Source organism: Podarcis pityusensis (assembly GCF_964106645.2).
Source record: "Podarcis pityusensis genome assembly, chromosome: 3".
In the NCBI taxonomy this organism is placed as follows: domain Eukaryota; kingdom Metazoa; phylum Chordata; class Lepidosauria; order Squamata; family Lacertidae; genus Podarcis; species Podarcis pityusensis.
In genome coordinates, this window is record NC_138026.1 from 103,783,608 (window position 1) to 103,797,676 (window position 14,069).

Below are 14,069 nucleotides of genomic sequence, written 5' to 3' on the forward strand. Positions count from 1 at the left end.
GAAAACTGTTACTTCACTGGGGCCATATTTGTCAGGTGATTTCCAGCAGGAAGATGGCACTGGGGGGAAAGGATTTAAACCCCTCTCCCCCAGGGCTGCAGTCCTGATCTGGATGTGCAGGCTCCCACAGCTGTGATTTGCAAAAGGACAAAACACCCCACATGCCATGGGAAGGGTCAGGCATGAGACTTCTACATAATGTCACAACTTAATCACCTCTCTCTCTCTCTCTCTCTCTCTCTCTCTCTCCCCCCCCCCCGCCCCAGGAATCCTGGGACTTGTAGCTGGCTTATACTGAGTCAGACCATTGGTCCATCTAGCTTAGTACCGTCTCTAATAATAATAATAATATTTTTTTATTTATACCCCGCCCATCTGGCTGGGTTTCCCCAGCCACCTTGGGCGGCTTCCAACAAAATATTAAAATACCATAATGCATCAAACATTAAAAGCTTCCCTAAACAGGGCTGCCTTCAGATGTTGTCTAAAAGTCTGGTAGTTGTTGTTCTCTTTGACATCTGGTGGGAGGGTGTTCCACAGGGCGGGTGCCACTACCGAGAAGGCCCTCTGCCTGGCTTGGCTTCTCGCAGTGAGGGAACCACCAGAAGGCCCTCAGTGTCCGGGCAGAACAATGGGGGTGGAGATGCTCCTTCAGATATACTGGACCGAGGCCGTTTAGGGCTTTAAAGGTCAGCACCAACACTTTGAATTGTGCTCGGAAACGAACTGGGAGCCAATGTAGATCTTTTAAGACCGGTGTTATGTGGTCTCAGCGGCCACTCCCAGTCACCAGTCTAGCTGCCGCATTCTGGATTAACTACCTTCAAAGGTAGCCCCACATAGAGCGCATTGTAGTAGTCCAAGCGGGAGATAACCAGAGCATGCACCACTCTGGCGAGACAGTCTGCAGGCAGGTAGGGTCTTAGCCTACGTACCAGATGGAGCTGGTAGACAGCTGCTCTGGACACAGAATTGACCTGCGCCTCCATGGACAGCTGTGAGTCCAAAATGACTCCCAGGCTGCGCACCTGGTCCTTCAGGGGCACAGTTACCCCATTCAGGACCAGGGAATCCTCCACCCCCGTCCGCCTCCTGTTTCCCAAAAACAGTACTTCTGTCTTGTCAGGATTCAACCTCAATCTGCTAGCCACCATCCATCCTTCAACCGCCTCCAGACACTCACACAGGACCTTCACCGCCTTAATTGGTTCTGATTTGAAAGAGAGGTAGAGCTGGGTATCATCTGCCTTTTGATGGACCCCCAGCCTAAACCCCCTGATGATTTCTCCCAGTGCCTGCATGTATACCTTGAAAAGCATGTCTACACTGACTGACAGAAGCTTTCTGGGGTTTCAGGCAGGAGACACTCCCAGACCTACCAGGAGCTGCCGGGGATTGAACTTGAGTAAGGCAGTTTCCAAAGTTCCTATGTTCCGCGCTACTGGCACAAATGAAAAAACTACACAGTGTGATTAAGTGCTGTTGTTGTTGCCATTTATAATAAAATATAATTTCCCCTTTGCTCTTTTGTGCAGGATTATGTAATGCAGAATATGATTATAATTCACAGCTCCATATAGCAGAGAGGAATGGTGCACCAGACATTAAACCAAGCAAACTGTCTGGCTACAGAGCCCCACTTGATCGCCAACATTTATTCCGTTAAGTAAGATCCTGGCAATGCTTCCCTGCACTTCGCATCCCTTCTCCTCTTGCAACAGAATGCCTTCCATGCTGGGCTTGCTTATCCCACCAAGCATGACCTCAGGGTATATTTTGATATCATAGTGCAGCAGCAACCGCCGTGAAACCATGTGACAAACCAAATTCAAAATAACCCAAGACAGAGATGATGAGATACATTAGCTCATGTCCAGTAATCATCACCCCTGCCAGAAAATCTCTTATCCTTTTGTCCTGAGCTTTCCAGTCATCTTCCATTTCACCCCAGAGGGAGTAGCTGGAAATACTTGCTGCTTTGGGGTACCCAGATGATTGGACATAGCCATCCCAGTGCAGGGGGGGAGCTCACTGCTGATACTTTCCCTGCCCCCCTTTTTTCCTTGCTCAACATTTTGAGCAGTGCCAGGAAAAGGCTGAATTTCCCACAATGCCCCTGGCCAACAGTTGCTGTGGGGCACCGTGGGAAATTCAAGGGTGGGTACATCCAGGCATCCAGTCCTCCAGGGACTCCTGACAAAGGAGGGGCCTCTCCTGGGCTCATCTTGCCCATGGCTGTGAATTCCCTTGAGATCGGAAACTTGGACTGTCTCAACCAAGTGGAACCACGTAGCACCTGTTCTGAAGAACCTGCACCTGTTATATGGTATTGAGCCCAATTCAAGAAGTTAGCACGAACGTAAAAGGTCCTAAGGAGGGAGGCAGGTGGCGCTGTGGTCTAAAACACAGAGTCTGGGGCTTGCCGATTGGAAGGTCGGTAGCTCGAATCCCCGCGATGGGGTGAGCTCCCGTTGTTCGGTCCCTGCTCCTGCCAACCCAGCAGTTCAAAAGCATGTCAAAGTGCAAGTAGATAAATAGGTACCACTCCGGCGGGAAGGTAAACGGCATTTCCGTGCGCTACTCTGGTTTGCCAGAAGTGGCTTAGTCATGCTGGCCACATGACCCGAAAGCTGTCTGCAGACAAACGCTGGCTCCCTCGGCTAGTAAAGTGAGATGAGCGCTGCAACCCGAGTCGTCCGCGACTGGACCTAACGGTCAGGGGTACCTTTACCTTTACCTAAAAGGTCCTAAACAATAACGTAAGACTCAGATATCTGAAGGAACTTCAGTCTCAACAAAAATTGATCGAGGTGTTTCATGTTTTCTTTGTACAGTACTGGAGTACACCACATTTGATAGAATCTAGTGCTATGCTGAATTTTCTCACCATTCTCCATAAATGAGAAAAGAAATTGCCTTTAAAAACTATGAAATGGGAGAGAAAATGTCAGTGGACCTCGAGGTGCAGGGAGTGCAATCCTGTTATTGTGCTTACCTTACCTTTGAGGCAAGGGGTGCCTTTCCTTTCTTTCACTCTGACAATCATCTCACTGGTGGTCTGCACTCCGCAGCCTTCCTAGATGCCTGCAGTTCAAAGAAGCATTGTTGGGTGGCTCCTCCTATTAGTTCCCACCCAGATGAGGAATTGTGGGCAGCCGGGGAGGCTGCAGAGTGTTGGGTAAATGTTTCCGGGGAAGAAAAAATACACACCAATGATGACTGGCAGAATCCGTGACCAGGGAGAAGAGTCAGTGGAAGAAGATTGGAAGAAATTCAAAGATTATTTACAGAAATATTGCAAAATTAAAGAATGTTAGAGTGATGATGGATTGAAATTAAGTGGCTTCTAGCTGTACAGGTTTTAAAGTTATATATATAGATCAAGATTAAGGATTAGGATTAAAAAGGTTAAAAGAATGGATAATTGGTTCTTAATAGGTAAAAATTTAATGTTTATTACATTAAGATTAAGGATTGGGATTAAAAAGGAGGGAAAGGAATTGCGGGACAAACAAACTGAATTGGAATACAAAAGAGGGAGGTATGAGGAAGTCCGGGAAACAAGTAAATGTAAAAGAAGTTATGAAAAGACGGAATTGTTTTTAACTGTGTTTTTTTCTCTTTTTATCATTTTGTATTTTGTATTTTCTATTGTGTATCTTTCTTTTTTCTTTTCAAATTTCTCTTGTTTATTAATGTGATTTTATTTTTTCTGAAACTTTAATAAATATTAATTAAAAAAAAAAATACACACCAATTTGGCCACCTTGCAGCGAAAGGATAACCTCAAAACTCTGCACTCACAAAAATCCTAAAGAAAGAGGCCTGAGCATGATGCATTTTTTTAAAAAAGACCTCCCAACATTAAATACACAGTGATTCCAAATTAAATAACTAACAATTGCTTTGCCTGTGTGTTTGGGCTATTATTTATTCAATTGCAGTCCTGGGCTCATTGAATTCACCTAGGACACCTTCCTCAATAATGTTCTTGTCTTCTCTTCAATGCACCTTTTGAAAACACTGGGCATTTCCTGACTCTCTGTCATGCATCACTCTCCTTTATTGATTTAACACTCAAGCTCCTTTTATAGAATGGAAGCATTTTGGCTACCTCTGGAATATAGTTCATTCTCAATATATGCTTTCTGCTCTTCTCTCTGTCTCTCAGTTTGCATGAAGGTAGCAAGGGCCAGTGGTAATATAGTGAAAGTTGTAAGATGTCCCAAGTAATATTATCATTTCATTCTTGTAGGCTTCAGAGCTTCAGGAAAACAGCATGAAATATTTCAAATGAATATAAACAGGGGGAAAGTAAATGAAAGGCCACTCCTATGTGAGTTTACTCAGAAACAAATCCCACTGAGTCTTATTTGACTTACATGTTAATTTTTGGAGACTTATAGCCTTGAAATCAGAATTTTCCACCCTCAGTGAATTTCTGTCACCTCCAGAAAGTTTAGTTTAAAAATAGGCTCATAATCCTCAGTGCAATCATCTCTTATTATCTTTTGCTCATGCCAGGCTAACAGGAGGTTCTGGCCAGTACAGATACACTTCTTAAAATGAATTTTAAATGCAAGACATTTTTCCTCCATATATGGTGCACTGATTTCTAGGTTCCTTTGTGGCACGTGTTGAGAGTCCGCTACCACAGTTCAGTAATCGTGTAAACTCTGTAGAAAGTATTTCCACAATAACCTAGTGAAAGGCCACTATTTTGCACAAAGGTAATTGCACCTAAGGGACGCGGGTGGCACAGAGCCTAGGGCTTGCTGATCAGAAGGTCGGCAGTTCGAATCCCTGTGATGGGGTGAGATCCTGTTCCTTGGTCCCTGCTCCTGCCAACCTAGCAGTTCGAAAGCACATCAAGTGCAGGTAGATAAATAGGTACCGCTCCGGTGGGAAGGAAAACAGTGTTTCCGTGTGCTGCTCTGGTTTCGCCAGAAGTGGCTTAGTCATGCTGGCCACATGACCCGGAAGCTGTAAAGCGAGATGAGCGCGCAACCCCAGTGTCCGTGACTGGACCTAACCCTCAGGGGTACCTTTACCTTTAATTGCACCTAAGCTTATTGATTTCAAGTTCAGTTTTTAAGGACAAATGCATTTCTGAAGCAGTTTTCAGGCTTTTCTTTTTTAAAAAAAACCCTTACGAAAATTCATCAGCATTTTAGCAATAATTTCTCCCAATAGACACATTTTTATACGCAGTTTTCGCAAATATACACATTTATTTTTTTTGCAAGCACTTTCCACTAATTTAATGCAACTGTATTTGTTATTTTCACATAGGTGCATTCACATGCACACTTCCAAACCCTGTTATGCATATTTTAGTACATGTTGCTTGGCTGGAGAAACACATTGCAAAATTCAGAAAAGTGCAAGTTTGTAAGGATGGAGGTGTTTGGTTCATACATTGTTAAAGAAATTGTGGATTTGGTAGCCTTTAAATGCGAACTGAATCTAATTGCTCCCCTATAACTTCTCCCAGCCATAGCAAGAGAAGTTGGGGATTTAACCTATGATCCTCTGTACGCAAGGCAGATTCTCTACCACTGAGCTGTGGCGCTTCCACAAATTAATGCTGCTCCCACAACCATGACTTTATAGTGCTTCGATCTATCACACACACACACCATAACCAACCACTGTTTTGACTGTCATTGCTTCCTGCGTAATACTGGTGCCAAGATCCTCTGCTGCTGCCTTTGGGGCATTTTGCTAGTTAATAAATATAACTGAAAGCATTGATTAATTCATTGGTACAATTTTATGGTTAGTAATCATGGATATTAAAGTGATTTGTGAACAGGCTTTAATCAGGGCTGTTTGGCTTTGGAATGGATACACAGTGCTGATGAGTTTTCGGCAAACAGTCTCTCGATTTGGGAGTTTCATAGCTTTTAATTCCATGCTGCCTTCCTACCCCAAAATGATACATGATAGCTCAAAAGAATATATTCATTAAAAGGTAAAGGGACCCGTGACCATTAGGTCCAGTCGTGGCCGACTCTGGGGTTGCGGCGCTCATCTCGCTTTATTGGCCGAGGGAGCCGGCGTACAGCTTCCGGGTCATGTGGCCAGCATGACTAAGCCGCTTCTGGCGAACCAGAGCAGCGCACGGAAATGCCGTTTACCTTCCCGCCGGAGCAGTACCTATTTATCTACTTGCACTTTGACATGCTTTCGAACTGCTAGGTTGGCAGGAGCAGGGACCGAGCAACAGGAGCTCACTCCATCACAGGGATTCGAACCGCCGACCTTCTGATCGGCAAGTCCTAGGCTCTGTGGTTTAACCCACAGCGCCACCCACGTCCCTATCTTCATTGGTTAACCTTAAAAAAAAAAAGATTACCTGGATGGAGACATTGTGTATTAGTAGCAACAACAACAATTATAACCCAAACAGATTATAGCCAAAAAGCAGAAAAAGAAAAGAGGTAAACAATCTCAGAAGCATATTACCGTATTTTTCGCTCTATAACACACACCCGACCATAACACGCACGTAGTTTTTAGAGGAGGAAAATCCGTAGGCATGCCACCCATAGGCATTCCCTCCATAACACGCACAGACATTTCCCCTTACTTTTTAGGAGGAAAAAAGTGAGTGTTATGGTGCAAAAAATACGGTAAGTGCAATAGTACTAGTTTTCTTTCAAAGATTAGCTTGTTTTCATGTGTGAATGCGCACCCCAGTCAATCACAAATGAACAACCACACCCTAGGCCAGCGGTTCTCAACCTGTGGGTCCCCAGATGTTGTTGGACTACAACTCCCATCATCCCTGAGCTCTGGCCTTGCTAGCTAGGGGTGATGGGAGTTGTAGTTCAACAACATCTGGGGACCCACAGGTTGAGAAAGGCTGCCCTAGGCCAACCCCAACTTCTCTCACCACCAAAGGAACACAAGCGAATAGCAGAGAACCTGCACAAGCGACGCTGACACAAAACCCCACACATATATTAAGTAAAACAGAAACATTGCCACCTCACCCCACCCCACTCACCTTTCCCCCCTTTTCTTCTTAATATAACACTAATGTCTCAACAAATAAAACTGATCTGTAAAAATGTTACTTGGGGGGAAAAGAGAGAGCAAGAGATTGCTCATACTTTTGTAAACCAATAAAATCTTTAATAATAATAAGCTTGTGTGTCATCTCAGTTCTAAACGTAGTGGTCATGATCCCAAGGAAAGGGAGTTGAGTGCAAATGAATGCTGCACTCGAGTTTTCCATAGGGGGCGGGGAATCAGATCCCAGAGCTGGGATTGTGTCCAGTTATCTCCGTTACATGGATCGTCTGCTTTTGGGTAAAGAAGAAAGATGCCAATGGTTGGGTTCAGCTCCCCATTCCTAATTCCAGATTCACTTTGGAAGAGGCGCCGATCAGCACCGTTTAAGAGAATCTTACTGCAGTTGTTTGATCACAGTTCAAGCCCATGCACCATAATCTATGCATTAGAATTCGTACATTTAATGCAGCTCTTGTGTCTTCTTATCATTCTTTTTAGTGATGGGTTTTCCATATTTTTGGAGACGAGTAAGCGGCCACCTCAGAAACGACAGAAGAGGTGGATGTGGAGAAGACAGCAAGATTACAAGGCAGCAAAATGACAATGGCCACTGAATAGAACAAACCAAAATGGTAACAGAAAACAATTGAAGTCTGGGTTGTATTCAGCCAAGTCCTACTCAGAATAGAACCAATGAAATAAATCAACCTAACTTAGTCATATCCATTAATTAGCTTAAATGGTAGGACTAGCGTTGACTACCAACCTTTGTGGTAGGAAGGGCCCAATAGCTACATAGAAATTGCCAGTCCGAATGCAATAAATTGTGTGGTGTGTGTGTGCGTAGAGGTGCAGGGGAGGAAAGTTTTATTTGAAACACCTCCTTAAATTTAAAATTAGCAAACTGGTGTGTTTTGTTCCCATGACGGATTGTTTTGTTTTCGTGCAATCCATAGGGGAAAGAACTTGCAGACTAAGGAAGAAAAGTTCCAGGAGCAAGTCAAACACACAATTAGCAAAGAGATTGATGATGGTCTCTAATCTGCCAGCTCCCATTCCTTGGGAAGGGAAATGCACAGTTTGGTTTAAAAGTGATCTGGGAAACGTTTGCGAAGAGATCGTATTGGATGCACCACTGGAGCCCTTTTAGCACTTAGACTAAGGTTGTTCCCAATACGTCTGTGATGAAACACCATGTGGATTGGACTGGAATTTAAATGCTAAAGAAATGTTTTGAGGGTGGAGCTCTATTGGCGGATGCACCAATGTCTTTTAGCCTGGAACGCATCACCTGTGAATGCTGCTAATGCAGGATAGCCACAGATAATCACAGTAGCATAGTGGACAGAGCTGGGCATGGACTGGAGAAGAGAGGCCTGGTTTCATATCCCCCTACTCAGCTGCGAAGCCAACTGAGCGACCTTGGCCCAGCGACAATTTTTCAACCCAATCTACCTTCTAGGGCCGTTGTGAGGATAAAATGGGATTCTTCTTCTTCTTCTTCTTTGGCGATCACTAGTAGCCAAGTAAGATTGTCTTTGTTATGTACTGAAGTTCTCACCCTGGGCCAGCAGGGGGATACTGTAGATAGTTATGCAAATGAAGGATTGAAAGTGACGTTCAGTGATTGGATAGTTTTAGAAAGTTGCTACAGTTACATTGTTCTGGAGCTCTATATAAGCAGGCTGACTGAGCTCTTCAGCTCAGTTCTGTTCTGGCCTTTGAATAAACAAGAGCTGTTTGAAGAATCGCTGTGTCATCTGATATGTTCGCCCACAACTTAACAGTCTTCCATAAACATGGTTTTAAAAGTGAGTCTGTAAGTGACTGTGGAGGCCAATTCTGATCCACACATCCTTCCACAGTGGGGACATAGATTTCCAGGCGGGAGTTGATCATGGTGAGAGTTTGCCAAACGTGCCTTCCTCTTAGCGCATTTCTCCCTTTCATCCTGAGTTTGAGCATCTTCAAAACTCACGACACCTTTGGTAAAGGCTGTTCTCCAATTGGAGCATTCGCAGGCCAGTGTTTCCAAGTTGTCAATGTTTATACTACATTTTTTGAGATTTGCCTTGAGAGAGTCTTTGAACCAATTTTGTTGACCACCAGCATTACACTTACCATTTTTAAGTTCGGAATAGAGTAGTTGCTTTGGAAGACGATAATCAGGCATCTGCACAACATGACCAGTTCAACTAAGCTGATGTTGAAGAATCATTGCTTTGACCAATTTGTACTGACTTGTCAGACCAGCCAAGGTGTGTTGCTTGTGTGTAGTTATTAATTCTAGTATTATAAATAATTATACTGTGTCGGGAGGGTCATTGTTTTCATTTATCATTACGATATGTATTTTTGTGTTTTCGTATTGTAAAGTGCGCTGCGATCTTTGGATGAAGGGTGGCATAGAAAATAAATAAACAAAACAAAATAAAATAAGTAAGTCTGAAAAGCTGGAAAACATATCTGATACTTTAGCTAATGTCATCTTAACTTAAGAAAACTGAGGGGCAGTTTAAAATTTTGATTTTCTAGTCCTACATTACACTTGACAGCCTTCTCTCACTTACTTTTAAGAGGGTTTTTAATAATAATAATAATGTTTCCAAATATATTCCTTTTTTATACTACACCTGCCCAAGGGGGGGGGGGGACCAGCAGTACCAAAAAATCCTTATCCTCCCAAACTCTAAAATGTTTCCTTAACGGCCAGCGCAAAAAATTAATAATCATAATAATAAAAAAGTGGAAGAGACACAACACAGCGAAAAACCGGAACAGATTGCGGCAGCCTTAATTTAGTGTCCTCCAGCTGCTTCCCACCGCTGGCCGAGGCTGCTGGGAGTTGTAGTGCCCAGCAGCTGGAAGAGGGCGCCCGGTTGGGGGAGGCTGCGTGGAGGTTCCGAGGATTTATCGATTACATCATCGCCGGGGAAAGCGCGTTGCAAAAAAAAAAAAAAAAACAGGGGGAAAGGGAAAACTGTGGACGCTTCTCGGCGCTGTCGGCTCTTTGGAGAGGAACCCTCAGCTGCTCTCCGGCAGCGATTCGGCATCGCTCCTCCTTTCTCCGCTCCAGCTAGTTGGAGGTGGCGGCGGCAGCAGCAGCAGCAGCAGCAGCAATAGGACGGCGGGCGGGCTCCTTCATTTCCCCTTTATTTATTTATTTTTCGGAGAAGTGGCGTTTGCAGCCCGGGGTGGGAAGGGAGGAGTGTGTGCGTAAAGATCCGGCCGCTCCGGAAAGTCAAAGTGGGCTCAGCGCAGTTCCTCTCTCCGGGAAAAGGGGAGAGCGGGCCTTCCCTCCGCCGAAAGAGGAGGCGGGCGGCTCGGCTGTTGTTTCGCCATCGCGCGTTTTTTGTTTTACGCGGCGCCAGGGAAGCCCCCTCCTCGCCCTCGCCATCGGGGCGCAGCGCCGCGGAGACCCGGCGCCGCGGTGCGGCTTGTGCGCGCACGGCGCCCAACTAGTTCCTCTTTCCGCCGCCGGAGACACTCGGTCATCGTGCCCGCCGGAGGAGGAAAATCCCTGCCAGCCAAGTTTGGCACCGGCGGGGAGGGCGACGGCGAGGCGGCGCAGGGGAGGGAGGGCGAGCCGAGAAGAAATGCCAGCGCCCGTGATTTGTGGCTGAGCTGCTCCCCGGCTGCCAGCCAAGCCGCCCGCTTTGCCCACCGCTCGCTCCCCTCGCCTGGCACCGATGCGCCCCCCCGGGGGTCGTCTCCTGCGCCCTTCGCTGCGCGGCGCCCTGTGATCTCCGCGCCTCGACCACCCCCGACGGCGTCGTTCTTCGCCCCGCTCAGCGCACTTTTATCATTATTATTATTATTGGAAAGGGGGAGTCTCTTTTTTTCCTCGCCGACTGTTCCCCCTCCTTCCTAAAATGACGATCGGTTTGGGAAGCTCCTTCTCATCATCATGGCCAACGGGACGGGGGCGGCGACGGTCATGCTGAAATGCGTGGTGGTGGGCGACGGGGCGGTGGGCAAAACCTGCCTGCTGATGAGCTACGCCAACGACGCCTTCCCGGAGGAATACGTGCCCACCGTCTTTGACCATTACGCAGGTAAACGCGCGTCTCGCCGGGAAGTGCTGAGTAAGGGCGCTCCGGCTCCGCCACCCTCTTCTCCGCCCCCCCCCCCCAGCTTCCAGCACCCCAGAAGCAGCAGCAACAGAGCCGAGCAACTTCGGCGAAAACTTTTCCCTTTCCCTAATTCTGATCTCCTATCCCCCCCTCCCTCCCTTCTTTTCCCCCTCTTTTCTCCTGCCTTCTTGTAAAGCAGAGGCTGCGTTTATTTTTATTTCTTTGGGGGGACGACGACTCGTGTTTGCAATCCCGGGGATCCCCGACGCCCCCTTTTTTTGCAAAAGGAAAGCCGCTCAAAATGACTCCTCTAAAGCGCACTCCGCTTCTGTCCCCCCCTCAATTGGAGGGGTCTGGTTATGGAACTAGTGGAAAGGGGGAAGGACGGTTTGGGACTGCAGATGCCTGACCACTCCAAAATTGTCGCATTTTATACGTGTGTGTGTGTGTGTGTGTGTGTGTGTGTGTGTAAAGGGACTGGACTATATATATATAATATTTAATTGGTGGGGCAGAATAGGGTGGCAAAATGTTGTTATGACGGGAGCAAGGATTTAATCCATGCCCAATAGGACCTTGATAGACTGTAATTGAAAGTTGGGGAGCAAATGGGACAGAGGTTAAATGGGGGGGGGGCGACCCAATACCTTCTCACTAGCCTTTGAAGGCCTGTTATGAGCACATGATGTGTGTGTATTGACACACACACACACACACACACACACACACACAAAACGAGGACACCTTTTTGTAGGTTGCAGCATGTTAATGGGGAGTCTAGTTCTGTTTTGTTCCATCACAAAAGTGCTTCGAAAGTGTATATCTGGGCAGAGACAGGGATCATTGCTATTTTTAAAAGGTTGCCTACCCATTTGAGATGTCTGTGCTTTTTTTTAAAAAAAAAATTTGAGTTTGGGAGAGTAATTGAATCCACTTGTTTGCTCCTTGGTCTAGAGAGGAAAGAGGGAGCTTGAGAGAGCGTGTGTGTTGCTCTGGGGCCCCTGCCTGATATTCTCTTTCTCTCTTTGCAGTCAGTGTGACAGTCGGTGGCAAGCAATATCTGCTTGGGCTATATGACACTGCAGGACAGGTAAGGGCTCCCCCCCCCCCATCCAGCAGCTGAAAAGCAACAGGGTGGGTTGCTTTTTAAAAGGGGGGAAATAAAAAGTGATCAGCATATGGTGTTTTCCAAAGCTTGAGCTCTGTTCATGCTTACTTGCACACGCTGAATTATTCAAGGACTGCCGTTTATGTTGAGGTGTCTCAGTACAGCAGCTTGTAATAATTGTCTCATTTACTGCCTTGTCGCAGATCTTTGGAGAATGGATCGCCCTTCCCACCCACCCGCCCCCAGTATTTTAAAATACTATTATTTCAAAAATCAATAATTGCAAGCAGTCGATTTCGTGATCCCAACTCCTATCACCCAGGGAAAAACAACCAGCCTTGTGAGATACTTTATTTTTAGTTCCAAATGGCTGGGTCCTCTTTTGAGTTCTGCCTTGCTTCTCATTGGTGGACGGGCAACATGAGCCTCTGGCTCTGATTGGAGAATAATGGCATCATCTAATGTTATGGGAAGGCATTTTGTCTGATTGTGTTTATTATGGCCCCAGGGACACATTGCTTCCCATCCTGAAATCATTCCTTTGAGTCAAAACATTTGCAAGGAATGACTGAATAGTTTTGGAGCACAGCAGAGAGAGGAGGTTTCTCCCTCTGTTTCAAATTTGTCTGCGCAGGAGAAGGAAAACAACAAGAAGAGATCCCAAACTACAGCTTTTGCATCCAGATCAGACATGAGGAATAGTACTGTTGCCAGTTTGCTAGTGCTTGTTGGTTTGCATTCTTTTAGCCATAATGGGCTGGATGCAGACTTTCCTCTACTTAAAAGTGGACATCCTCATGGGACTTAAGGTCAAGTCCTATTCATTTCACTTCTGGGGCTGGGCGATATATCAATATATCATCCAAAACTGGTTTGAAGTCCATGTTGTGATACTGGTTTCATAATTTTTGACCTGGCAATATATTGTGAATCATATGTGTGTGTGCTGTGCAAGAAATCACGATGCAGGAGAACCCGTGAAGCTGGTCAATGCCTCTACAGTACAGTGGTACCTCAGGTTACAGACGCTTCAGGTTACAGACGCTTCAGGTTACAGACTCCGCTAACCCAGAAATAGTACCTCGGGTTAAGAACTTTGCTTCAGGATGAGAACAGAAATCGTGCAGCAGCAGTGCAGTGGCAGCAGGAGGCCCCATTAGCTAAAGTGGTGCTTCAGGTTAAGAACAGTTTCAGGTTAAGAACGGACCTCCAGAACAAATTAAGTTCTTAACCCGAGGTACCACTGTACATAGGTCCATCCTTATTTCATACATCATGATATATCAGTATATCACGATGTTTAAGCTGGTGATATATCACGATGTTGAAAACCAGATATCACCCAACCCTACTGCATTCTCAGCATGACTAAGGCTGACCCATTTACCTGGGAGTTCAGTGGAACTTCTTAGTAGACATGGTTAAGATAACAGCCTCCTTAATCCAGGCCCTGTGGAAAGAAATCAGATCCTGCAGGGCCCTGGTCTCATGAGACAGAGCGTTCCACTAGGCCGGAGCCAGTGTTGAGAAGGCCCTGGCTCTGGTGAAGGCTAATGTGACTTCCTTAGGGCCCAGGACCTTCAGGGTACAGTGGCGTAGCGTGGGTTGTCAGCACCCGGGGCAAGGCAAGTAATTTGTGCCCCCTAACCCATGGGACGTGGGTGGCGCTGTGGGTAAAAACCTCAGCGCCTAGGACTTGCCAATCGCATGGTCGGCGGCTCGAATCCCCACGGCGGGGTGCGCTCCCGTCGTTTGGTCCCAGCGCCTGCCAACCTAGCAGTTCGAAAGCACCCCCGGGTGCAAGTAGATAAATAGGGACCGCTTTATAGCGGGAAGGTAAACGGCGTTCCGTGTGCTGCTCTGGCTCG

At 46.3% G+C, this 14,069-nt stretch overlaps 1 protein-coding gene across 2 annotated transcripts in view; it reads left to right on the forward strand.

Moving 5' to 3' along the window:
- The first annotated feature begins 10,014 nt into the window (after nt 1-10,014).
- The window catches only part of RHOQ (ras homolog family member Q), a 31,848-nt gene continuing 27,793 nt past the window's right edge, over nt 10,015-14,069 (forward strand). Inside the window, exons 1-2 of one of the 2 annotated variants that reach the window (XM_080998211.1) lie at nt 10,015-11,075; nt 12,125-12,183. In XM_080998211.1, coding sequence (XP_080854337.1) covers nt 10,928-11,075; nt 12,125-12,183 — 207 coding nt within the window. In that variant the 5' untranslated portion in view covers nt 10,015-10,927. The remainder of the gene's footprint in view (nt 11,076-12,124; nt 12,184-14,069) is intronic. The other variant, XM_080998210.1, reaches the window with a different exon arrangement.